Below are 27,197 nucleotides of genomic sequence, written 5' to 3'. Positions count from 1 at the left end.
ATATGATCACACTGTGTTGCTGGGCAGGGAAGGGGGGAGAAGCTGTATGCTGATTGGACAGCGTCACATTACACCGCCCACAGTGAAAAGTAAGAGTCACCTCCTATTTGGCTATTGGAGCCACATTTACATATTTAGAAAAATGCTCAAAACTTTGCAAACAATAAACATTTAAAAAAAAAATAATAACACTGTAGTTATAAGCAGTAAAGCGTCTATTAGATTAGTTAGATGGGGAATTGATAAACTGGTGACAGAGTCTCTTTAAGTGAAGCTCCAACTTCAAAGCAACTTTAAGATGACTGATTTGCATATATAGTGATGTTATTGATAATGTTCCCTTTAGCGAAGGCCTTATTCACACAAGCATATTTCATGTCCCTGTGCGGTTTGTTTAAATAACTGGCTGCACACTGACCAATGCAATTCAATGGGGCCATTCACACGTCCGGGTTTTTTCACGGAGTGTGTGTCCGTTTCATGAAACTCACTGCATTCCCCATTTTGGTGCATTTTTGCAGACCACGACGCCTATTGAAGTCAATAGGTGCGTGAAAACAACGGACAGCACACAGACGACATCCCTGTGCTGTCCGTGTTTCATTAATCGGCTACAAAAGAAATGAAGAGGTAAGAAAAAGTAAAACCAGTAAGTGCTTGCAGAGGAGAAACACTAACGAAAAAAAATGATGACACACGGAAACCATACTGGTGCATAAAAAACTGCCAATTTTTTGCAGACACAAATCGGACATGTTCATGTGTATGGGGCCTTGCATAAGGACTTTATAAAGGTTTTATTCCAAAATAAAGTGTAGCTTGGAATGTGATTTATTGTAAAGTTACAGCAGATGAAGAATAATTGTCGTCCCACATAATTTTGCACGCCTGGCATCATTTGCCAATTATTTCTTTCCTTTGGGAATATCCATTGTATATGATCGGAAATCTCCCAGGTGCTACTATTCATAAAACAGCTTGAATCAGCATCAGGAAAATATTAGATTAAACTAAATGAGATCCAATAAATCTGATGACACAAATTAAAAAAAACACTTGGGGAAAGGCACATTTGCCGTATATTTTATGGTATAATAGCATGGAAAGCTTTTGTGCAGGGAGAGGAGGATTTCTGGCATAACGTGTTTTTTTTTTTTTAGACTCTTAACCAGTTAATTCATTGGGAAATAATGGCACCCCTGCGGCGCAAGGTATAAAGTGTCACGGTAATATCACTCACTGCTATTGAATTGTCAGCCTGCATTCTAGAAGTATGGCAGACCAAACGTCAGGTGACTTGCTGGTCTTGCTTATTGTCCAGTCAAGTCTAACCAATATAATTCTAGAGAAATATCAATGTTTTTGCACTTGTTCTGACATGAGTGACAATTTGATTGCCTTAAGACCTCATAGCACATAGTTATTTTTTTATCCTATAAAGGGGTTTTTTTTTGTGCAGTGACAAGAAACTTGAACTCATGTGTTCAAAAATTCTAAGGAAAGGAAAGATGTCATTTCTGGGTTGGTTCAGGTAAACAGAGTCACAATTTTGGAATTAAGGTATTAACTGATGGGTATGTGGTGATTCATGGTAGTATTTGTATTAGAGAGGACCTGTCACCTCTCCTGACATGTCTGTTTTAGTAAATAATTGTATTCTCCATTCTGGAACATTTTTTTTTTTAATTTGTGTTGTTCATCGGTTATTCCTCCTAGAAATTTATGAATAATTTGAAAATTGGGTGTTACCAGTTGGGGGTGTGTTCCTAGACAGACTGACAATGCCCAATCAGTGCTGATATAGTGAGACTGTGGGGACACGCCTCTTTGACAAGGGGCATTATTATAAACACCCAGTTGTTCATTTATTCATATATTTCTAGGAGGAATAACAAAGGAACGGCACAACGCAAAGTTCTAAGAAAATATGTTCCAGGATTGTTATTTCATGGGGAATACAAGTATTTACTAAATAAACATGTCAGGAAAGGTGACAGGTCCTGTTTGAGATGTTGTTGTTTTTTTTTTCCATGAATTCAAATAAATGTTAAGACAAAAATTAAAAAATTCACTATTGGCTATAGATTGGCCCTCCAAACCACCTCTCAGGTTTTCTTGCCCAAGGCTCTCTTTTGTTTTTAAAATGCTTTATTTCAAGATTTTCATAACAAAGATAGAGAACAGGGCCAACACTCTCCATACAAGCATATAATCGACAGGTACATCAAAAAGAAAATTTAGAACATAAGCACAGTTATCAGAGAAAATGATAATAAGGCATTTCAAGTACGGACAGCTTTTAGTATATACAATGTAGGATCTAAGACCAACGGTGTTATAAATGGGTCCAGTGTGGAGGCACCACACAAGAATCACAGCAGATCAATAAACAAGGCGGAACAATATAATAAATAATACAACCGACTTCCCTCTCAAATCACTCGCACTTAAAGAGAACCTTTCACCTGCCCATACATGTGCAGCTGAGTGCAGCATGTAATGGGCAGGGCTTCACAAACACTGCCTCACTTGAAATAAATCCTCCGTTATTTACATATCGGTGCCTTTATATTTGGCGCCCGATATGTAAATAAGCCCCTGAACTGTTAATGGGGCGTTTCTATCTAACTAAATGGCAAGGGGGCGGGATGTCTTCGCTGACGCTGTCCAATCAGTTGCGGACAGTGTCAGGGTGGCTTGCACTGTGTTTTCTCCCGCGAGAACACACACAGACTGGTGGTTCTGCAGAGAGTGCTCATTGGAGAAAGGACCGGGGCATGAAGCCGGAGCCAAGGCAGATCCTGCAACACAGGATTGACGGCTTTGGGCAAGACGAGGAACACAATTTGCTAAGTGTGAAGGGCTCCAACTTGGAGCTTCAGTGACATGGTCTCAGACACAATAGGATCAGGCAAAGGAAGTTTATTTACCGAGGCAACAGCCAGGGGTGTCTCCAAGGGAACCGTCGGCAACTGGAGCTGATCCACTAGATCCTGTTGGATAAAGTTTGCCGAGGACCCGAAGGCCAGGTAGGCAGAGAACCGGTGTGTCTTCTCCCCGGACACTATGGTCACGGGAATGGACAATTTGGGAGAGAGTTTACTATTTAGTCCTTTTCTACCTATGGTTATCCCTCCAACCAATCCTAGGCGCTGGACTTTTTGGGCTTTTAGGGACATAGACAGTCCCGACACAATACAGACAGTCCCGAAGCGCATCTGCGTTGTTTCTCTTGGACAGACAACTTGAGACGGTCTATTTGCATAGACTACTCTGGTGGAACAGCTGATGAGGCTAGCAGGGGTTGCTGAAATGTGGGAGCCAGCCTAGGAAATCTTCTGACCCGTCGAACCTCTTGAGATCGTTCCTGGATCCTCATGTCAATTTGGGTGGCTAGAAGAACGAGGTCATCTAGGGTAGAAGGCAGATCTCGAGCGGTCTCCTAGGGCTTGAAAGTCATGCCTGACAAAACCCAATTTAACCCTCACCTCTTCGATCTTCCCAGTGAGGGTGACCTGACACACCATCATAGCGTGCAGGAGCTGAGCTGGGACTTGTTGCAATGTCAGTTCAGGTTTAGCCACCGTGGAAAGAGGAGTTTCCGAGGAGGCAGTTGCTGAAGTAGCAGACGAGGCTCTGGCGCCATGTTGGTCTGATTGGCTCCCAAACTGCTCCATAGCCAGAGATGACTGGGATGGTCCGATTTTAACTATTTCCAGAAGCTGAGATGACGGTCAAGCTGGTAGGTACTTCACTCACGAATAATGCAAGAAAAATATATGGATAGGAGGTTACAGGATGCTGGTAAGGAGTCTGGACAGCTGGAGCTCAGCCAAGGTGCACGCGCTCACATTGCTGGTTAGGCCACACCCCGCTCAAGGCCCTCTTTATGGGGTATTGGTCTGCCATTTAACAGTCCCTGCATTAATCAATAGGGTTGTCGTAGTTGAACTAGTTCTGTACTGTATTATACCCGCATCTCCTGTACCCCTGTATAATAAAATAATAAAATACTCTTTGGGTGAGTTCACACGTAGCGTAAATACTGCGGGTTTTCCACAGCATAATACAATAGCAGCAGAGGGGATTCGATTTGAACAAATCTCTTCTACACGCTGCGTAAACGATGAGAACGATGTTGTTGTTGGTTTTCCACATTAAATTCAAGGGGGGCTAAATCCCACAACTAGAAGCTGAAAAGCTGCGAATCTGCAGCAAAAATGGCAACTAAGGGAAAAACTAAAGTATACTTAGCCAGAATTTTGTGCTTCTTCATCCAGGCCAGCCTCCTGTGATGACCAATCACAGGCTGCAGCGGTCATATCATTTTCGTCCGGAATTCCCTGCAGCCACCAGGGCGGATATGCTGTGTACATTTACGCAGCGTATCTACCCTGTGTGGACGTAGCATTTCAGTCTGCTATATAGAGTTGGCGGCGATGATAGAATAGACTGGGGCATAGGGTGTCTGTCACGGTCATGTCCCTGGACAGGAGAGGACCCACTGTGTTACTATTGCATTTAACCTAAGACATGAACTGGGGGTGGGGCGTAGTCTAAGGGATTTGGGGTAGGAAAATTGCGCAGGGAATCCCCATGTGACATCTCCGGAGCAGTCTCTAATAGCATTCACTGACCTCTTGCAGGTGATATTTCCGAAGCGAGGTACCAGAGTCAACAAACAGAAGTGTGGTTGTACAAAACCGATGTCAGGGCTGGCAAAGTTCATAGAACACTCTTCTCTAGAAAATCATATTCCAAGGACAAATGTAAAAATAGGTTTAAGCATGCAAAAGAGGCACATATAATAGACAAGAACCTGAATACCCTTATGATTTTGGGCAGGATAGTTCTGTTTGGTAAAACTGATCAGTGACAGGCCTTTCAGAAAATATGCAGGCCAACTATATATGAGCATAACTTGACAGATCTTCAATAAACATAGTAACTGATGCTAAGTGAGACAATATATTGAAAGACAATTTAGAAAAGTTTAAGATTTGAAAGATGGGTGTGCTTTTTTCAAGAAACAGTGCCACACTTTGTCCATAGGCATTGTCTGGTATTGCGGCTCAGTCACACATGTGAATGGGGCTGAACTGCAATATTAGACACAGTCCATGGACAAGAGTGGCGCTGTTTATGAGAAAAAATGAAAAGCAGATCTTTTTTCTCTAATATCGAACAACCCCTTTAAGTGATGGACTTTGTACTAATAATTTGACCTTTTCCACCTAATGAGTTTTCAGCTTGACCCACAGAACTGTAAAAACAGTCACAGAGTAATTTTCTAAGAGCAGTTTCTAAAAACAGGTTGCACGCAAGCACCATATGGTCTAATAGACACGTTAGCAGAAACAGAATAACTCTGCATGCCCACGCATCTTGTGTTTCCGTAAATTACGCTCATTCGACCAGCGTAACATAGCGTTCTAGGATGAAACACAAAGTCAGTGTGTACTATGTTTTCAATGGTATTTCATGCGTGTTATTAGTCTAGTATGAATTGTTATTTATTTTTGTATTGTTCATTTCCCCTGTTCTTTAACTAGAATGGAGCTGACCCTGAGGGAAGTACAGACTCTGGAAGTCTAACTCGAACAACTCTGCCTGACATCTCCCTGGTAAATATTAATGTTTTCAGATTGATCATTATCGTGATCCATGCTGGTGATAGACTCAAATCGACAGGCTGTGTCACACATTTCCAAGGACAAACATACCTCACGGGCATCATGAACATGGTTTATATTGCTGAGAGAATCTGCAGCTGGTGCTACAATGGATAGTTCTGAAAATAGGACCAGAGAATCCAAAATGAGCCTTTCCACCCCAAGGGCCTACTGCACAATCCTACAGATTGGAAACAATGTTTTATGCATGGTCTGTCCATTAATCTGGGATGCTTGCGGACAGGTCAATAGTATTTTTCACACAGAGCTAATATGATAGACCTGTTTAAGAAGAGAAGTGATTATGTATGCAAAGATTGATCAGGAGAGTCTATGCTTGTTAACTGTTGACGTACATATCGAATTTATCAAAACCTGTACAATGCCGTCATTTACATACGTTCAAAGCATTCTAATCTATCTCAATATGTTTCTGATAAAACGAGTGAACTCCACTGAAAATATTTAATCGTTTGGTTTCTAATCTATTCTTGACTGACATTTAGTAGTAGTGAGAACTACAAGAATGCGTTTGTCATGACCCTCTTGTTTAGATCTTAAAGGGTAACTAAACGTTCAAACTTCTGACAGGTCATAGTGACATGTCAGAAGTTTTGATTGGTGGGGGTCCGGGCATGGAGACCCCCACCAATCACTAAAACGAAGCTGCAGAAGTGCTCGTTTTAGCGTTGAGCCGCTACATTTCTGTTAGTCTTTTTCCGGAAATCGATGTAGCGGTGTTCGGGCTCTATAGAAAGTCTATGAGCCTGTACACCGCTACATCGGCTTTTTGCACAATGCCGAACAAAAACGGAGCTGCTCAGCGCTCCTGCCGCTTCATTTTAGCGATTCGTGGGGGTCTCAGTACTTGGTCCCCCACCAATGAAAACTTCTGACGTGTCACTATGACATGCCAGAAGTTTGTTGAAGGTTTAGTTACCCTTTAACCCCTTCCGGACTGAGCCTGTTGGCCTTGAGGACGAAGCCAATTTTTTCAAATCTGACATCTGTTACTTTGTGGTAATAACTTGAGAATGCTTTTACCTGTCCAAGTGAGTCTAAGATTGTTTTCTCGTGACATATTGTACTTTATGTTAGTGGAAAAATTTGGTCGCTAAATTCAATATTTATTTGTGTAAATTACCAAAATTGAGAGAAAATTTTCACTTTTCTAAATTTGAATGTATCTGCTTGTAAAACAGATAGTAATACCACACATAAGAGTTACTATTTGACATATCCCATATGTCTACTTTATGTTTGCATCGTTTTTTTTGAACGTCCTTTTATTTTTCTAGGACATTACAAGGCTTAGAACTTTCACAGCAATTTCTCACATTTTCGAGAAAATTTTAAAAGCCCGTTTTTTCAGGGACTAGTTCAGTTCTGAAGTGGCTTTGAGGGCCTTATATATTAGAAAGTCCCCATAAATCACCCCATTTTGAAAACTACACCCCTCCAAGTATACAAAACAGCATTCAGAAAGTGTTTAAACACTTTTTTTTAGAATAAATTTTTGGCACCATGTCAGGTTTGAAGAGGTCTTGTGGTGCCAAAACAGTGGAAAGCCCCCAAAAGTGACCACATTTTGGAAACTAGGCCCCTCAAGGAATCTTTCCAGGGGTATAGTTATCATTTTGACCCCACAGTTGTTTTGCTAAATTTATTTGAATTAGTGTGTGATGATGAAAATCAACTTTTTTTGTAATTTTTACAAGGAATAAAGGAGAAAGAGCACCTCAAAATTTGTAAAGCAATTTATCCAGATTACGGCAATACCTCATATGTGGTAATAAACTGCCTTTTGGACCCACAGCAGGGCTCAGAAGAGAAGGAGCGTCATTTGGATTTTGGACCGTGGATTTTGCGGGGATAGTTTTCAGTGCCATGTCGCGTTTGCAAAAAAGTGACCCCATTTTGGAAACTACACCCCTCAGGGAATTTGCAGAATCTGGCGTGAAAAAGAATTTCTTCACAAATGCTTAATTTATAGGACAGATTGTTCAGAGCATGCAAGTGAAGAAAAGCACCTCAACATTTATTGGCCTATTTGTACCGAGTTCAGAGATACCCCCAAAGGGGTCAAAACATGTTGTGTAGACACGTGGCAGTGCCTGGAAGTGAAGGAGCAGCCTTAGATTTTCAGGGCCCAAGATTTGCATGATTGGTTCATTAGCCCCATTTGATCTTTGAAAAGACTCAGCCTCCAGAACGATGGAAAACCCCCAGAAATGACCCCATTTTAAAAACTACACCCCCAAAATTTTTTATCTAGGGGTGTGAGCCCTTTTTTGACCGCAGTTTTTTTGCAGACTCTTGTGGAAATCTGGCGTGAAATGGAACATTTTCAATTTTCTCACAAATGCTTCATTTATAGGACAGATTTTTTAGACACAGAGCATGCAAGTGAAGGAAAGCACCTCAACATTTATCAGGCTATTTATTCTGAGTTTAAAAATACCCCCAAATTGGCCCTAATCTGCTGTTGCTGGACATATGATTTTTGGGCAGATGTCCTGTTTGCATAGGCCTAAAAAAATTGTGCAGATATTACAGCATGTTACATATCCTAGGTATTCATCTAGGGGTATAATGAGAATTTTTAGTTTTGTTATGGGGGATGTTCAAGTTTTAAATGGTGAAATGGTTATGGTAAATGAAAGGGATGGTAATTGTAAATGAAAGGGACAGATAAAACGAACATTTAGAAATCCAGAGTGGTGTGGTATATCCGGAAGTACTCCTTCATATGCAGTCCAGGGTGGGATGGACAGATGTTACACTGGTATGTCATGTCTTTGTTATACCTCTTTTGCACAAACATGACACCTTTTCTGGGGGTGGATTTTTTTTCACTGTGGGCGGCACTACACCAGGAAAACGCTGCCCTGGAACTATCCTGGGGACATCGGTACTTGCAGAGGTAGAACTTTCTCCTACCTTTGCCACATTTCCAAAGAGAAGGGATTTGATCACCTTCTCCTGGTGCTCCAGGTATGTCCCCTCCTGACCACTCCTCCTATAAATTACAAACGAATTGTACAATGCCATTTGTATAAAGTACACCACAAGTTTTTATACCAAATTGCGGATTTCCGCATGGTATTGTACGGTTTGAGCATCTGGTTAGAAAGGTCCACTCCCCCCATAAATTTGTTATATGCCTGGATGCAGACAGGCAGTGACATGGTGGTGGGTGTTGCACCACTCACAGGGACAAAGAGCAGGTTGCATCATGAATAGATGTTAGCATCAACACATCCTTCTTGTCCCTGAATTTCAAAAATAGGACCCCTTCGCTTTGGAGCGCCCTGCTCTCCCCACGCTGCAGGGTTTGGCGAGAAGGGTTTTTGGGAGCTGTCTCTGGAATTTGCGGACCGCCCCACTCGCCAACGTTTTTTGCTCCACCAGGCCTTTAAACAGGGGTACACTTGTGTACCAGTTGTCTATATACAAGTGGTACACCTGATTAAACAGTGGGTGCAGGAGGTCCCAGACAATCTTCCCAGTTGTGGTCAGGACCAATGTTCCTTCTAAGTCTTGGCAGCTCCTGAGCGGGGCAGTTAGGGAGCAGGGCAAGTCTCCATCAATGGTGGGCGATCGGATGACCAAAAGTAATACCCCTAGTAAAGGCTAATATACTACATAAGAGAATAAGAAAACTTATTTTAAATTATTTTTAATTACTTTTTTTAAATACTATAATATTATAAGTACGGCAATAAAATAGATGACAGTTATAAACACACATTATAGGCATCAATGAAAGAATCCCTCATTACACCACTGTCCTTAAAAATAGCGCCACAGACCCCCTATAGATAGTGCCACACAGACACCCTGTATATAGTGCCACACAGACCCCTTGTAGATAGCGTCTCACATATCCACTTGTCGATAGCGTCACCCCCCTGTAGATAGCACCACACACAGCTGACCCCCTGTAGATAGAATCACACATCCTCCTGTAGATCGCGTCACCTCCTGTAGATAGCATCACACGCAGCCCCCTGTAGATCGCGCCACACGCAGCCCCCTTGTAGATAGCGCCACACAGACCCCCCTGTAGATACTGCCACACAGCCCCCCTATAAATAGTGCCACGCAACCCCCCTGTGAATGTGGCGCGGGCTTTAAACTTTAGTGAGCGGTTGGACTGCGGAAGGTGCGCAGCCGCGCACCTTATAGGGAACACTGGTCAGGACGGGTGTACAGTTTGGGGGCTCAATCTGTCTCTTCCCTTGTATATTTTAAAAGTATGTGTGTAGCCCGGCACGTTTGTTGGGCATAAATACTGCCTGAACTTCACCCTTCCTTGAGATGCACCAGGGACTCGTCAATGGCAATTTCTCTTCCAGGATTATATGAAGATGAAAACTTTTGGGCCAAATGGGAAATAAGGGGTCTCATTTTATTGAGTCTATCGAAATTGGGGTCATCCTGGGGGTGGCACTGGGAATTATCATTAAAATGTAAGAACTTTTGTATTGCCTCAAAACGAGTCCTGGGCATTGTGGTGCGGTATAAGGGGCAGTGGTAAAGAATATCAGTGGATCAATAGGCCCTCACCGATGGCATCTTTGTTGGGCCCATATTCAGGACCAATCCCCAGTACTGCAGCATTTCTGCTTTGTCGGTGGGATGCCACCTGTATGGCCGGGCATAAAAACGACCGGGGTTGACGGCAATAAATTGTTGAGCACAGAGATTTGTTTGCTCAACAATTTTGTCCACAATGCTGTCCGAAAAAAAGAGCTGGAAAAAGTAAATTTCGGACAGCCCTGCTGTCTGGACTTGGACCCCTGCAGCAGCAGTAAAGTCCGGTACTTGGGGGGTGTAGGAGGTTGGGGGCAACTAATTAGGTTCAGGTGCAGGTGTAACCTGAACACTAACCCTCCTGTGACTGTGAGGAGGTTCCTCGATGTCACTTGAGGAGGAGGACAGAACAAAAGCGGACCCAGAATCACTCGCAGTATCTACGTCCGATGCGAGCATCTCATACGCCTCCTCTGCGGAAAATGTTTTGTGGGACATTTTTTATTTTTATTTACAGTAAATGTTTATGTACACTTGTATACTATAGAAAGTGTACACAAAAAAATGTAGAATAGAACTTTTTTTGTCTTTTTTTTTTTTACATAAAACACTAAATACTAACACTAATATATACTTTTTATTTTATGACACAAACTGACTAAGGGCCTATTCACATCAGCGTTGGCTTTCCGTCCTGGGGTTCCGTCTGAGGTTTCCGTCGGGTGAACCCCTCAACGGAAAGTCAAACTGAAACCACAGCTTCCGTTTCCGTCACTATTGATATCAATGGTCAAGGAAACATTGCTAATGGTTTCCGTTCATCACCATTCCGGCAGGTTTCCGTTTTAATGACGGAATCAATAGCGGAGTCGACTGCGCTATTGATTCCGTCGGAAAAACGGAAACCTGCCGGAATGGTGACGAACGGAAACCATTAGCGATGTTTCAGTCACCATTGATATCAATGGTGACTGAAACGGAAGCTGTGGTTTCACTTTCCGTTGCGTGGTTCACCGACGGAAACCTCCGACGGAACCCCGGAACGGAAAGCCAACGCTGATGTTAACAGGCCCTAACACTGACTAAAGTGACGCTGACTAACACTGACTAAATTGACGCTGACTAACACTGACTAAAGTGACGCTGACTAACAATCACTAAATTGATGCTGACTAATCTAACACTGACAAGTTTTTTCAATTTTTTAAATAAAAAAAAAGCTCCCTTATAGACTGGGAGAGGAAGGGGGGGTGATCATAGTTAGAGGCTGTGATCAAGGGGTTAATGGGGATATTAAGGCGGGATTCACACGACCGGGTCCCACCCGAGCCCGAGTGTCGGCCGGTAAAATCGGCCATTTTGCCCGGCCGGTTTGCATACGTTTTGCATCCGTCCCGGGCCGGGCAGATCTGGACAGTGACATCAGCGGCAACTCCTGAAGGGGAATCCCAATGTGTTCGGGGATTCCGCTTCAGGAGTTTCCCCTGATGTCACTGCCCAGATATGGACAGAGACATCAAGCGCTCTGTCCAGGAGCGGAATCCCCGAACACACGGGGATTCCGCTCCTTCAGGGAGCTAAAATGGAGCTAGCACATAGCAGAGCGGGTAGATACCTCCCTGCTCTGCTATAGTGGCGTCGCTACAGTAGTAGCAGCCGCAGTCGCCGGGCCAGGGCGCTTTTAACAAGCAGGGGAAGGGAGCCAGCGCAGCGCTCCCTTCCACCTGCTGTACACCCCGGCCCTGCCACACAGTGTACAGCGTAGCCATTCGTCCGAATGGCATCAACTCCTCCTCCTCACATGCACTCTGCGCTGTGAGGAAGAGGAGATCGAGCACAAGCCACGGAAAACCCGGCCATCACTCGGGACACATTCCGGTGATGGCCGTGTATTACCCGGCCCCATAGACTTCTATGGGAGCCGGGCGGCCGGGTACCCGGCCGAAAATAGAGCATGTCCTATTTTTTGATGGCCGGTTTTCCCGGCCGTCAAAAAATCGGTCGTGTGAATAGCCCTATTAGGGGTCTATTATTCCTAATGCAGCCGGGTGCCGGCCGATTTATGAACGGCCGGCACCAGGACGGGAAACCCTGTAGTGTGAATAAGGCCTAAGTGGTTTTATTTAACTTTCGTTATACACACGACGGTTACAGACTCTGATCTCCTCGACTTCTTGAGATCAGAGCCTGTGACATAGCTTTTCTAAAGTTCAAAGCGTCGATTGGTAAGTCTGTACGGACTAACCAAACAGAGCGATCTCCAACAAGGGACCGCTTCGATTGGTCCCTTGTACTATGCCCAGACACCAGGGCAGATAGACAGACAGCACAGTTAACCGCTGCTACGGTGTAGCGCCATGTGGAGGTTAACTTTTAAAGTGCAGACGTAACTGCGCGTCAAGGTGCGCACAGTTACTGCACACCTTGACGTGCAGTTATGTCAAGGTGCGGGAAGGGGTTAAAGGGGTATTCCCAATGCTGCTTGGCTGTTTCCATAACTCCCATAGAACAGAATAGAGTGGCCCCCTCTCCACTAGTCCCCGCCTGGAATCTGCGGCCAGTGGTTGTCTCACTACGCAAAAAGGGGGTCTCAATATACTGTAGGTGCTGGTCCCAGAATTGGAACCCACATCTATCAGACATGCCATATTTTGTGGGAATAACGCTTTAAAGGTATAGGACCTGTTGCAAAAATGTCTGTGACAATCACATTTGTCGGAATGGCGCTTGCAGAAATCCATGCACATGCTGCAGAAATAACCCCATTCACATTGCTGAAATTTCTGTAATGAATCAGCCGTGCTTCAGCGGGTGCTTTGGGGCATCGGTCAAAAGCATGTGTGATACGCGGGCATCGACATCTCCTGACCTGATCACCCAAGAGGTACACATGGCACACAATAGCATCTGCTGGAACACATCACTATGAGCATGTTATTGATACTTTTTATTAAAGGGATCCCTGGGTACCCTGTCTGTCTACCTGTAACACTTCTGGTCTGGCCTTATTCCAATAAAGATTGGGCTTGCAGGAGCTATTTTATGTTAGTCCATGCGATGGGACCCATCTATTTGCAACAAACATAACACATATAACGGGGTAGATTGTATAACAGTGTCATAGGATGCATGCATTTACAAGTCATCGGAGGTGGCGTAAATTGTGCCAAATTTATCAAAACGTCACATGATGTATCAAAATTGGGCATGATAAATCTGTGACAACAGTGGGCATGTTTACTTTACCCTTTAATATACCACCTCATGACATTGCGTAAACATACACCAATATTTTTCTCCAAAAATGGTTTCATTTATTTAATAACTTCGGCGTATTTTACAACTCCGCTCAGCCATGACTCTTTATCTAGACACTTTCCAAAACGCTCGAGGTAGATGTAAAAAGTGTCATAAACACTTAAATGTTTGGTAGTTTCATGGACCTAGGTATCCTATAGTGGTGTCTTCACACGTGCTGGGCAGTACACGCTCTTAAAATCTCCCAATGCACAGTATATGAGAAGTGTACGAGTGACGGGTCCAGACAAATACCAAGTTGTCTTGATAAGACTTGTGTATATACTTGCTAATATGTATGGCATGTTTTCTGCATTACTGAAATTTCATTTTTAATAATGGCCTAGTTTTTGTTTATCATGTGGTTGTTGTGCTTAGATGCCATATGAAAACCACAATACATGTTATCATATACGTCACATTCAATGTCTTTAACATATGATATACTAATATATTGTCATGGTTTTATACATACCTCCTGTTCCCTTTATAGTACATTTTACTTTACTCGTGGTTTGCAGGTCGGCATGTTAGAATATTTACTTGTATGAATTATAGAATACATTAGGGTTCATACTTTTTTTTTTATTATATATTTTGCAGGATGATGTCAATTCATTTCTAGACGGGCCCCCTGCATATAGACCACCCCCTCCTATACCTACAGAGGAACCTCCTGCAGTTCTTCGAAGACAGAGTGGGGAACGAGCTCAACGCCCTTCCTCTGGGTCATCTCAGTCTGGGCTCTTCTTTACTGCTCCCCCTCACCCTAGTCCTCTGCCCCCACCTTACACATCACCCCCAACCCCAAGCCCACCACTACCCCCTCTAACTACACCCCCATCCTCTCCTCAATCACAGAACCCAAACCAAGCGATATATGCCACTCTTTCACCCAAAATCTGGACTCCTATATGTCCTGCGGCCCAGCTGGCTCTGGTTACGCAGCTACCTCTGACCCCCTTCCCAAGAGTTCAATCACCAACCAGATTGAAGCCTGTGATAGAGAGCCCCCCTCAACCATCTTCCCCCTCACACACAGATGCATTAGACACTCATACAAGTCAACATTTTGTAATGGTGGAAGTCCATCGACCTAATAGTGAACCTGATGTGAATGAAATCCGAGCAGTTCCACAAACTCGAGGTAAGATATCTTTACACCCTGTGCCATACAGGTTCTTACAGAATCTGATAGAAAAAAAACTTGCAAGCTTTCATATAAAATCAGAGGTATACTGAAAGGCCCCACACAGTTCTCTGGGTGCCGTATTATGGCAGATGTACGAAGCTGTAATAGGGTAAAGTGCATGAGGCTTCAGGTGGGGTCCCAGGTGTCTAGTTTTAAGAAGCTACAGCTTACAACTCTAGTTAATCACAAGGAGGGTAAGGCCCAACAGTTTGACACTGACATGGCTACAACGTGGCTGAAAACCACAACGCATTCTGTCTGTTGCAGTAGTTGAATTGCTTGATGGCTGTGCAGTGTTGCAGAGAAAACTACAGGTTACCTGCAAAATCCTGCAGCCATAAGGATCTACTCAATAATGGCTGCATGATTTTGAAATTAACCAGCAGTTTTACCCGTAACACTGTGCAACCATTAACAATTTCACAATTGCGACAAACAGCCGTGTCAATGCCGCACCATGGGACCTTACCTTGAAGCTGGGGGCGGGGGGGCAGGTGGGCCAGGCAAAACAAAGAGGGAAGGTGGGGCGGCGCCATGGACGCACTGTCCATGACGGCGACCTGCTGCCTTTCTGAGTGGGCGGCGGCGCCACTGAAACCAGCCGCCGCCACCCCCTCCTGCACCCCCTCCTTCGTGCCCGGCCATTCAGCGCCTTCCAACGACTCAAGCGGCACAATGACTTCTTTTTCGCTTGATTGACAGGGCAAATCAAAGTGCCTTGCCAATCAGCAAATGACGTCATCACGCCACTTGCGTCTATGAAAGGCACTGATTGGCAGGACAGAATGACTTGCCCGTCAATCAGCGCCTTTTGAATGACGCAAGCGGCGCGATTACATCATCACCCCTTTGCGTCGTTCAACCCCAGCAGAACTGCTCAGAAGAGAGCAAGTCTGCATTGCCACCGGACGGCGTGGGAACAGGATTAGGGGAGATTCACACGAACGTTGCGTTTTTGCGCGCGCAAACAACGCAGCGTTTTGCGAGCGCAAAAACCATTTGACAGCTGCGTGTGTCATGCGTGTCTGATGCGCGGCTGCGTGATTTTCGCGCAGCCGGCATCATAGAGATGAGGCTTGTCAACGCCCGTCACTGTCCAAGGTGCTGAAAGAGCTAAATCTTTCAGCACCCTCGACAGTGAATGCCGAACACAACAGCGAAAAACCTGTAAAAAAAAAAGATAAAGTTCCTACTTACCGAGAACTTCCCGGCCGTTGCCTTGGTGACGCGTCCTTGGTGACGCGTCCTTGGTGACGCGCCTCTCTTGACATCGGGCCCCACCTCCCTGGATGACGCAGCAGTCCAAGTGACCGCTGCAGCCTGTGATTGGCTGCAGCCTGTGCTTGGCCTGTGATTGGCTGGAGCTGTCACTTGAACTGAAGTGTCATCCCGGGAGGTCGGACTGCAGGAAGGAGACAGGAGTAATCGGTAAGTTAGAACTTCGTTTTTTTTTTACAGGTTAATGTATTTTGGGATCGCAAGTCACTGTCCATGGTGCTGAAACAGTTTAACTCTTTCAGCACCATGGACAGTGACTATCTCCTGACGTCGCGTACCGATAATTTTTTTGCCGGGATCGGCCAAAACGAGTTTGGCCGAACCCGGTGAAGTTCGGTACGCTTGTCCGGCTTCGCTCATCGCAAAGACACTCCGTTTGGATGTTCGGAAACAGAAAAGCACGTGGTGCTTTTCGGTTTTCATTCATCCTTTTCACTGCTGTTGCGCGAATCACGCTCGTCCCACGGAAGTGCTTCCGTGTGGTGCGCGTGATTTTCACGCACCCATTGACTTCAATGGGTGCGTGATGCGCGAAATACGCAGAGTTATTGAATCTGTCGCGCATTTTGCGCAGCAGACAAACGCTGCGCAAAAAGCACGGACTGTCTGTACTGCCCCATAGACTTGTATTGGTCCATGCGTGCCGCGTGAAAACCACGCGGCCCGCACGGACCGAATACACGCTCGTGTGAATCCCCCCTTAAGGTGAGAACGTAAAGTTTATTTTTTTATCCTAATAAAAATGTGAGTGACTTTATGTACAGGGGGGCTATATACAGGGGTGGGCTATATGTGGAGCACTATAGGGGGAGCTAAATGTGAGGCACTATATACAGGGGTGGGCTATATGTGGAGTTATATGTGAGGCACCGTGTACCGGGGTGGGCTATATGTGGAGCACTATAAGGGGAGTTATATGTGAGGCACTATATACAGGGGTGGGCTATATGTGGAGTTATATGTGAGGCACTATATACAGGGGTGGGCTATATGTGGAGAACTATAGGGGGAGCTATATGTGAGACACTATACAGGCGTGGGATATATCTACAGGAGGGGCTATAAACAGGGGTGAGCTATATATTGAGCACTATAGGGGAAGCTATATGTGAGGCACTATATAAAGGGGTGGGCTATATGTGGAACACTATTTATGGGGAGATATATGTAGGGCACTATCTACAGGAGTGGGCTATATGTGAAGCACTATCTACAGGGGGGCTATATGTGGGGCACTATCTACAGGAGTGGCTACATGTGGGGCACTATTTTCAGAGGGCTATATGTGAAGCACTATATACAGGGGTAGACTATATCTGGACCACTATTTATAGGAGGAGATATATGTAGGACACTATATACAGGGGTGGCCTATATGTGGAGCACTATCTACAAGGGAGGCTATATATGGAGCACTATCTACAGGGGGTGCTACATGTGGGGCACTATATACAGGGGGGCTTTATGTAGGGCATTAACTACAGGGATGACTATATCTGGGACACTATCTACAGGGGCTCTATGGGGGCACTATCTACAGGGGGATCTATGGGTCACTATCTACATGGGGCACGGTGTGTGTGTGTGTGTGTGTGGGGGGAGGGGGGGACGACACACAGTGTATGGTGCTATTATACTTAGGCTGGGTTCACACGACCACATTAACGTCCGTAATGGACGGACGTATTTCGGCCGGAAGTCCCGGACCGAACTCAGTGCAGGGAGCCGGGCTCCTAGCATCATAGTTATGTACGATGCTAGGAGTCCCTGCCTCTCTGCAGGACAACTGTCCCGTACTGTAATCATGTTTTCAGTACGGGACAGTAGTTCCACGGAGAGGCAGGGACTCCTAGCATCGTACATAACTATGATGCTAGGAGCCCGGCTCCCTGCACTGAGTTCGGTCCGGGACTTCCGGCCGAAATACGTCCGTCCATTACGGACGTTAATGTGGTCGTGTGAACCCAGCCTTAGAGGTGCAGTGTATGGTGCTATAATAATCAGGGACAGTATATGGTGCTATTATATTTAGAGGTATAGTGTATGGTGCTATTATATGTAGGGGCACAATGTCTGGCACCATGAGAACTTTATCATTGTTTATAGGTGCAGAAATATTTGAAAAGTGAGAATCTGACGACATCTGAGTTGCAAACTTCAGAAATGGGCTGCAGCTGGGAGAAGACGTCACAGAGGTCTGGACCAGATGGAGAAGAAAGGAGAAAAAGAACAACTAGAATCTGATATAGTCACCTGTGAGTCACTTAATGTAAATGTTTATTCTGCCTCTAATCAGCACTGTAATCACTGTATGATCTGCAGCGAGAGGATGGTGGTATGATTATTTTTTTGGTGAAACAGCATCTCCCAGCATATCCGTACCATTGTTTGGGCCATGCTGGGAGCTGTATACAATTTAGTGCAAACCTATACGGCAGGGGCTTATTTGTGCTGTGTAAATTGAGCTGTATTTGTGCTGGTGTTGCATTTATGTACGGAGGTTTGTTCTGGTGCTGTATATATGTACTGAGCCTTGTTCTGGTGCTGTATATATGTATAAGCTTTGTTCTGGCGCTATATATATATATATATATATATATATATATATTGAGCTTGGTTCTTGTGCTCTATTTATGTACTGAGCTTGGTTCTGGTACTGTATATATACACACTGAGCTTTGTTCTGATGCTGTATATATGCACTGAGATTTGTTCTGGTGCTGTATATATGTAATGAGCTTTGTTCTGGTGCTGTATATATGTACTGAGCGTGTCAAAGAAAACTCTAGCAGGTAGACATTGAGGCGCATGAATAGGGTTATTGTGCAGACAGGTTTTTTGCCATTAAAATGGGATGAAATTTACTGAACGAGTGCTAAATTCTCCAAACTGTCACATGAGGTGTCTAAATTCTGTGTAAATACTGGTTTTCAATCTTGCTTACTGAAGCCTACAATGCTGCAAAATAAAGGAAATGCTACATTTCCAACTTTTTGCAAATGTACTCCTAGTCTGACCGGGCAGAGTCTGTCTGACTGCTGGACATAAGCTGAAAAGATCCATTATTTTATGCATGTCCATATTCTTTAGTTGACTTTTATTCAATATAGAAACTTATATGCACAATAGCAATATTGTAAGCCTTTACAGGTATGGTTCTCTCTCCTTTTATCTCATTATTTCTATTCATTTGATTTTATGTTATGGCGCTGGTTCATGGACTCAGGTGTACATCACTCCATATCAGCAGTGCTGTCCCCCCTGACAGTTATGTTACAAATACAGCGCATATACAGTAGTAAAGGGTAATTGTATAATGGACCCCTTTATAGGAAAAGCCAGGATTTTACTTAGCTACAATCAATAGTAATTAATTGTATTTCGGAAACTGGTCTTGTTTCTAGCAAAATAGATCGGTGTATAAATTGGTTGTAAATGCAAATTAATTATCTAGATGTTGGTCTGACTGGGGGAATAATTGTAAAATATAAACCCAGCTCAAGCCTGACCAAACGTTCAAATTGAACAAATAGACGGCAAATATCGCCCTCTTGTGGTTGAATAATTTCATGCATATCACTATATGTATTGATGTAGTACACTGAATGCATGTTGCTAAAGAAATGCAGAGAAATGGAAAAAAAACAAAAAACGGAGTGCTTGCAGTGGAGAATCACGGACGTGAAAAATGGATGCCACACGCAAAGCACACTGATGCGGAACGGAAAGCATACGGACATGAAATGCAGGAAATACGCACGCAAATCGGACACACTCATGTGAATGAAGCCTTAGGCTTCAGTGGCCACCTCTCCTATGCCACCTCTCCTATATGTGGCTCCTAGAGGTCAGGTTAGGTGGTGTCTGGTCTCCAGAGGTGGGATGGGGCCCTCACAAATTTTTTTTGCTGAGGAGCGTTTAGCAACCGTAATCTGGCCCTGCTGGTTAAGATTTAGTGCTTGCCCACACGTAGCGGAATTGCGGACGGAATATACACAGAATACAGTAGCAGCAAAGTGGGTGAGATTTAACAAATCTCATCCACACGCTGTGTAAAATTTCCGACCAGAAAATCATCTGCGGTGCATATTTTTTGTACCGCAGCATGTCACTTTCTGCTGCGGAAAGTGGACTCAATTGCAGTGTTTTTCAGAGAAGATGTCACCATCTCCCAACATTGTGAAAAACTCAGCAAAATCCACACCATTTTCTGCAGTAAAAAACGCAGGAAACGGTGCGGCTTTTCCACAACGGAATGTCTGCTAATTTCTGCGGAATTGCTGCAGGAATTTTCTGCAGCAATTCTGTTACGGGCTTGTCCACACACAACAGAATTGCTGCAGAAAATTTCTGCAGCAATTCCATTGAAAAACACAGACATTACGATGCGGCGAAAATGCACCATTCGCTGCATTTTCTTACGGCAGAAAATAGTGCGCAAATTGCTGCGTTTTTCCCAATGCAAGGAGATGGTGACATCTCTGAAAAACGCAATTCTGTCCACATTCCGAAGCAGGAATTGACATGCTGCGGTCCAAAAAATACACACCGCAGGTCAATTTCTGCTGGGAATTTTTACGCAGCGTGTGGACGAGATTTGTTAAGTCTCATCCACTATGCTGCTACTGTATTCTGCTGCGTTTTTTCCGTCTGCAATTCCGGACGGAAAAAAAGCAGCAATTCCGCAGCGTATGAACGAGCCCTTATTGTGACCAGAGAAACTGGTACTTATTGCTCAGAGAGGTGCTGAATCGCATCATGGCTGTGAATGATAACTAGAAACATCACATTTAGGAGACATTGTTTCTATCAATCTCAACTAAGGCTGTTCTTATACATGAACGATAATTCCATCAATACATAAACAGCTATTCCGCCCAAAATATGTGCTGTATATAGTATTATACTAACTGCGTTATACTGTATACCAATATATTCTTCTAGTTAACTTACACGAGAGCTTTTGTGTTTTGTTTTTCAGTCATCCTGCCTACATCGCCCCCAGCCTCCCTTTCCCAGCTTTCAGACAGTGGGCAAACACTCAGCGAGGACAGTGGAGTAGACACAGGGGAAGTTGGTGGGGGCAGCAAAAACAGCAGCCCTCAGCCTCAAAAATCCAAAGGAGCAGAGAACGTGGCAAAACCAGTAAGAAGAAAGTTTAGGGTTTTGTGTTGTTAAAAGTGGCCGGAGACAAAGATTTGGGCTTGATCAGATGAATTTTCTAATATCACAAGATATTTTGTTATAACTGAATCATTGGGAAGACCATTCTTATTTAACATTTGCACTGTCCTAAATATTACATTCTCTATTATTATTGTATTGTTGAGTATTAGTGGCAGAGAACAATAATGAGCAGATCTGATATAATTTGAGCAGTGTAATACATTACATTTCCATCAGTGGGGGGGGGGGGGGGCGATTATTACACTTATTGCTTATCTGTTGGATTGTGTAAATTATAGGCTTGACCACCTGTACTACTACAGCCTCCATATTATATCTGCAGCCTGGTCCTTGTCCCATAGACTGAGATATATAATACAGGCAATGGTAAATGTTAAATCCCTTTCCTGGACTGGTTGGGACAAGAATGGCAGCCGTTATAATGTAGAGCTCCTTCTGTTTGTGTCGCCGTGTCCCCCCTCTCGTATTGTGCGTTCCGTGTTAATCTCTTTTATCCGCTCATGTCACTAATCCTTTCGCCTAGTTCACGATGAGAACTGACAGAATGTCTTCTTTCTGTAGCCAGGCCTGCTCGAGCCTTCTGCCACCTTAGTGCGTGTAGTGAAGACTGCCCCTACCTTGGGAATAGCTATTGAAGGAGGAGCCAAGACACGCCAACCTTTGCCACGTATTGTTACAATACAGGTAAAACAATGGCTTTAATTAGCTATATCTATTCATTGTTATCCCACACTATTACTATTAGGTCAATTGCTTGTAAATTTCAAATATTTTGGATTATAAAAAACAGACAAGGATAAATAAATAAAAATTTATTTGTAAAGTAGGGGAAGGTTAAAATAAATACAGTATGTTACAATCACTATATATCACAATTACATTTTTCTGCACTGAACTTTTTTATTTTCCCGTCGATGTAGCAGTCTTGTTTTTTGTTGGACAATTTATGTTTTTCACCATAATTTTTTGGCTACACATAATTAACCCTTTCATGACCAAGGGTCATTGATGCCCGTGTGTCCAGGTCAAATTTTCCATTTTTTTTTTCTTTCTCAAATCTTTATTTTCAAAAAGAATATATAAGATACATAATTCAATATATATTAGAAGATTGAACAAAATGACTCATATTATATATACATGTTTCAAAGCGATAATGAAAATCATTAAACGACCTTGTATAATAACATATGTTGAAGCACAATCAGGGCTATACAGAGTTAAATATTGACAAAGAACCAAGTATCAAAATGAAACAGAACGACAACAACAAACAAGGTGCGACATTTTGTGCTAATATACTATATCAAACACTTAGGTCCCATGCACACGAACGTGCTTTTGCGGCCGCAATTCCCCCGAAAATCCACGGGAGAATTGCGGCCCCATTCATTCCGATGGGGCCATGCACACGACCGTGGTTTTCACGGTCCGTGCATGGGCCGGGAGAATGGTCCAGGCTCATTGGAAATAATGGCCGCGGCCATGTGTATGGCCCGCGATTTGCGGGCGGCTCGTGGCTGAAAGTCCGCTGCCGGCCGACCCCTGAAAATCACGGCCGTGCACATGGCTACAGTCGTGTGCATGAGGCCTTATATAGGTTTTGAATTTCATTAATTAACAAGGACCAAAATAATCTCAATCCTGAGTTAGCATTGACTAATTATAGGGACAGATTCCATTAGTATGAACATTCTTAAGATGAGATCATGGAGATAAGGCCGATACTCAGGCAGTCCACTGAGACCATTGTGTCACAAATATGCATATTGCATGGATGACTGGGTATGTTTGGAGAATGTAGGCAAAATTGACCCATGTTCAGGTGTTTGTTGGTCCCTAAGTAGGTCTCCTAGCGAGCACAGTATTAGAGATTGCCATAACCCCAGAGGGTCATCATAATGACTGTCTAGCAAGTAGGGAATAAGGTTTGCCGGAGTTACTGGTGATGGGAACAGTATTGGTTTCAGATGAGATTGAATGTATGACCAATTGTGTAGCAGACCCAATAAATAAGAGTCCTGGGCTCCAAAGTAGTGTGTATTAGGTGGGGAGCCCCATAGTAAATCTAAAGTAGAGGAAGTAAGTGCATGTGAGGCAATCAATCTAGCAAGTATTGGTGAGTTACTTGTAAGTAATTCAATGAGCGTTCGAAATTGAGCTGCGTGATAATACATGACCATGTCCGGTAGACCAAATCCCCCTTGTTCCTTGGATAGTGTCAATTGTTTATAGGATAGGCGAGGTCTGGATTGCCTCCAAATAAACTGAGAAAACATGCATCTCAAATGAGTAAAATATGAAGTAGGGATAAAGACCGGTGCGGTTTGGTGTAAATAAAGGAACACGGGCAATATATGCGCTTTGAGGAGATTTTTTCGTCCCATCCACGATATCAGATTGATCTAAATAATCCTTGAGTTGAGAAGACACCGAACGAAGGAGGTGCAAATAATTGAATGAGACGATCTCAGATGTCACCAGAAAGTCTCACGCCCAGATGCTTAATGCGAGATGTGGACCACTTAAATGGAAACTCCCTACAGAGTCCCGAGATCCTCTCAGGGGATATGTTTAAACCCAGTGCTTCACATTTTTCGTAATTAATTTTCGTAATTAATTTTACAATTAATAGTTTAAAAAGCTTAAGCAGGGCCGGGAATGCTAACTCTGGTTCTGAAATAAAAAATAACAGGTCGTGTGCGAAAGCCACTACTTGGTGTGTCTCTGTACCCACTTTCAAACCATCTATCTCTGGATGTTGGCGGATCGTTTGTATAGCTGTTTCTAGTGTTAACAGGAATAAAGGGGGAGAAAGCGGATACCCCTGACGGGTACCATTTCTTATATTGAAGGGTGAGGAGAGAATACCATTAACCCTGGCTCTCGCAGTTGGGTTGGAGTATAAGGTAAATATATCGCATTAATAAACGGAGTTGGGAATCCAAATTTTGAATGCGTTAAAGCCAGAAAATCCCAAGCAGCCCTGTCAAATGCTTTTTCCCCGTCCGTGCTTTAGAGCACTAAAGGGGTCTTGTATTTCTTAGCGTATCTTATGGCATTAATAACTCTGTGCGTATTATCTCTTCCCTCCCTACCCATTACAAACCCTGTCTGTACTAGATTGAGGAGTTTGGGAAGAATAGGGGCCAGTCGGGAGCCAGTATTTTCGCCCACAGTTTGAGATCGGTGTTGAACAGGGAGATAGGTCTGTAATTTTGGCATAATGTGGGATCTTTTCCCTCTTTGTGAAGGACTGCAATATGTGCTAACAATGAGTGAGGAAGGGTCAGATCCAGCATTTAAGTAATTCAAATAATCTGCCAGAGTTGCCAGGATATCGAAATATATATATTTTTTCAAACCAGTTTTTATTGAAATCTTCAACTTTTCCAGGAAGTGTACAGAAGGGAAAGGGGGTGGGGGTAGTGGAGTAAGGGAGGTGATACAAATACAATTGCATTTCCATAGTATAATGTACAGAGTTGATCTGTATATTCTTCTGATGGCTTTCAATCAAATATTAAGCATTTTGATACAGGGCCTTCCATGGACATTATAGATCAGCCTATTATCAACTCTGGGGGGGGGCATAGTGGGACATCCACGCCTATTCATAGTCAAAGTGTTGGGCCTCCGCCCTAAATGTATAGAATCTGTTTCATATCAAGATCGGTGAAGATCCTAAGAGGGTTTGTTCTAAGAACCAGGTAGTGGGGCCAAAGCAAGATTGTAGTTTAAGGTTTATAAATTTATTCCAGATTTGGAAAAAGTGTTGTACGCTTTCCTCTCTAGACAGGGATGCACCTATCCTGTCCATGCGGAAGAGGTAAGATGACTTCACAAGGAAGAGCCGGATAGTAGGTGGAGAGGGTGAGAGCCAGCAATGTAAAATAATTTTACATGCTGCGGAGACAAACAGTAAGAGCTTTTTTTCATGCCGGAGTGTTATGTTATGTTCAGGTGGAATAATGCCAAATAGGCTCCACACATCTGCATTTGGACATGTATTCAGCAAGTTGGTGGTGACAAAAGACTGTATTTGTTTTCAAAATGTTTGTATTTGAGGACATGACCAAAGACAGTGGAGTAATGTTCCCTATCATAAAGCCTCTATGTGGGGAGATGTAAGCTCTGTGAGTTATCTTATATGTCATTTCCCAATACATTGCTGATGGTAGGTATCTACTCGCCGTTTGCAGTGCGGAGAGAATATCGTCTGTAGTAGTATCAGAAAGTGTTGTAGTCCAACGGGTCATTCCCGCCTCAGATTTAGAATAATCATATTTGTGAGAAAGTAATCGATAGTATGTCGTTATTTGTTTAGGGGAACTTTGTCTAGCAGGTGTCAGTATCAAGAAGGGGATCATCCCAGTCTCTGTCTGTCATGTTGAAGAATTTTAGTAGTGTAGCTATGGGCTTGTAAATAGTAGAACGGATGTGGACCTACTATGTCATATCTCAAACTTTGTTCGTTGAAGATATATATCTGCCTCCTGGACTTATCTACTAATTTTATGATGCTATCCAGGCCTCCAGAATGCCAAAGTTTATATATGGGGGGTGGCTTGCCATGTTGAAAGGTAGAATTCTTCAGGACTTGTGTCGCGTTGGCTAGGTGGACCCACTGGGCCGTACCGCCTTAACGGTATGGCAGCTGGCCAACAGGATACAAGTCAAAGTCTATAGTGCATCAGACAGTAGCGAGGCAGGCATGGAAGGGACTTTGGGAGCAGGCGGACACCAGGCGTGGTGTAACAGGACAGGCGTGGTACACAGCACAGCACGACTCCAACTCAATACGGCACTTGACCAGGATAGCGTGGCATACAGGTTACAGGTAGCAGGAACGGGAAACACTGGGAACTGTAAGACACTAGGGGACCATTTGCAGAGACAAACTAGGGTAACGACAACAAAGCTCAGGCAGGGCAGGAAGGGACAGGGCCCTTCTTATAGTCCAAGGTGCTCATGGGCTAATTTGGTACTTTAACTTAGGTGTGCACGCTGGCCCTTTAAGAGCGGGCACGAGCATGCGCGCGCATCCTACAGGACCCGGCCGAAAGAAGTGGAAGTGAGAGCTGGCATCTCCTGAGGAGGAGATGGGGGCCAGCGCTCACAAATCTATGGCTGCGGCCGTCAGGAGATGAGTGAGCCTGACGGCCCGCGGCCATGGGCATGACAAATTGTAGGGATAGGGAGTATCTCAGATTGAGTGAGAGTATGTGTCTACTCTTGGTCCAAGATTTCCATGTGAACAGTAAAGGGTTTTTCATAGTGTCCTCGGGAAGTTCCGAATGCGGTGTATGTAAAAGGTTAATTTGTTTTGTGTTGTAGAATATGTAAACCCATTATAGAAAAACATGGGGGAAATAGGGGGAGGAGGGATCCTCCAGCTCACCAGCTCAGCGTCCTGCCCTCAGAACTCACCCGGATCTCCGCAACGGCACACAAGGAGAAAGTAGAGAGATGATCCAGCGACGTGCGGTGAGTAAAAGGAAATCCTAGTTTCCACTTTATTGAACAGTCAATATGACAGTACACACAGGAGGGTGAACGCAATGTAGGTGGTCTTCCAAGGCAAATAATAGAAGCCTACGCGTTTCGAATACACACAGTATTCTTAATCATGGCTGATAACCGTCGCTGGATCATCTCTCTACTTAAACCAATTATAATAGGAGATTGGAAACCAGTCTGGGCCAGGACTTTTCCCATTGGGGATGGTGTACAGAACCTTCTTTATCTCTACTATAGTAATCGGGCAAATGAAGTTAGTAACATCATCTTCTGGTAGTGTGGGTAGGTGCAAAGGGTCAAGGAATGAGTATATTAGCGTACCATCGGTGGATGACAGTGACCCGGGCAGTGGAGTCCAAATTATAAAGTTTACTTTAATAGGTAGAAAAAACATTAGTTATCCAAACTTTCAGTAACATGATCTCTGTTCTCCGAAGTGACTTTGATAAAGAAAGTGAAAGAACAAGATATGCCAAATAGTAGACACGCAGATCCAAAATATTGCATCAAACGGA

General features: G+C 43.8%; 1 protein-coding gene and 1 long non-coding RNA gene across 3 annotated transcripts in view; one reads left to right on the top strand and one right to left on the bottom strand.

The window, feature by feature from the left end:
• The window catches only part of LOC142659350 (uncharacterized), a 162,421-nt gene that overhangs the window by 112,640 nt on the left and 22,584 nt on the right, over positions 1 to 27,197 (bottom strand). The gene's annotated exons all lie outside the window — the stretch shown is intronic.
• Positions 1 to 27,197, top strand: part of WHRN (whirlin) — a 130,004-nt gene that overhangs the window by 96,247 nt on the left and 6,560 nt on the right. For both annotated transcript variants that reach the window (XM_075835404.1, XM_075835403.1), the window contains exons 10-13: positions 5,553 to 5,624; positions 14,109 to 14,652; positions 20,957 to 21,120; positions 21,724 to 21,846. In XM_075835404.1, coding sequence (XP_075691519.1) covers positions 5,553 to 5,624; positions 14,109 to 14,652; positions 20,957 to 21,120; positions 21,724 to 21,846 — 903 coding nt within the window. The remainder of the gene's footprint in view (positions 1 to 5,552; positions 5,625 to 14,108; positions 14,653 to 20,956; positions 21,121 to 21,723; positions 21,847 to 27,197) is intronic.

This window comes from Rhinoderma darwinii, chromosome 8, assembly GCF_050947455.1.
Source record: "Rhinoderma darwinii isolate aRhiDar2 chromosome 8, aRhiDar2.hap1, whole genome shotgun sequence".
NCBI classification, from domain to species: Eukaryota; Metazoa; Chordata; class Amphibia; order Anura; family Rhinodermatidae; genus Rhinoderma; species Rhinoderma darwinii.
Note: the sequence above shows the minus strand (reverse complement) of the source record. Positions and strands in the feature narration are given on the sequence as shown.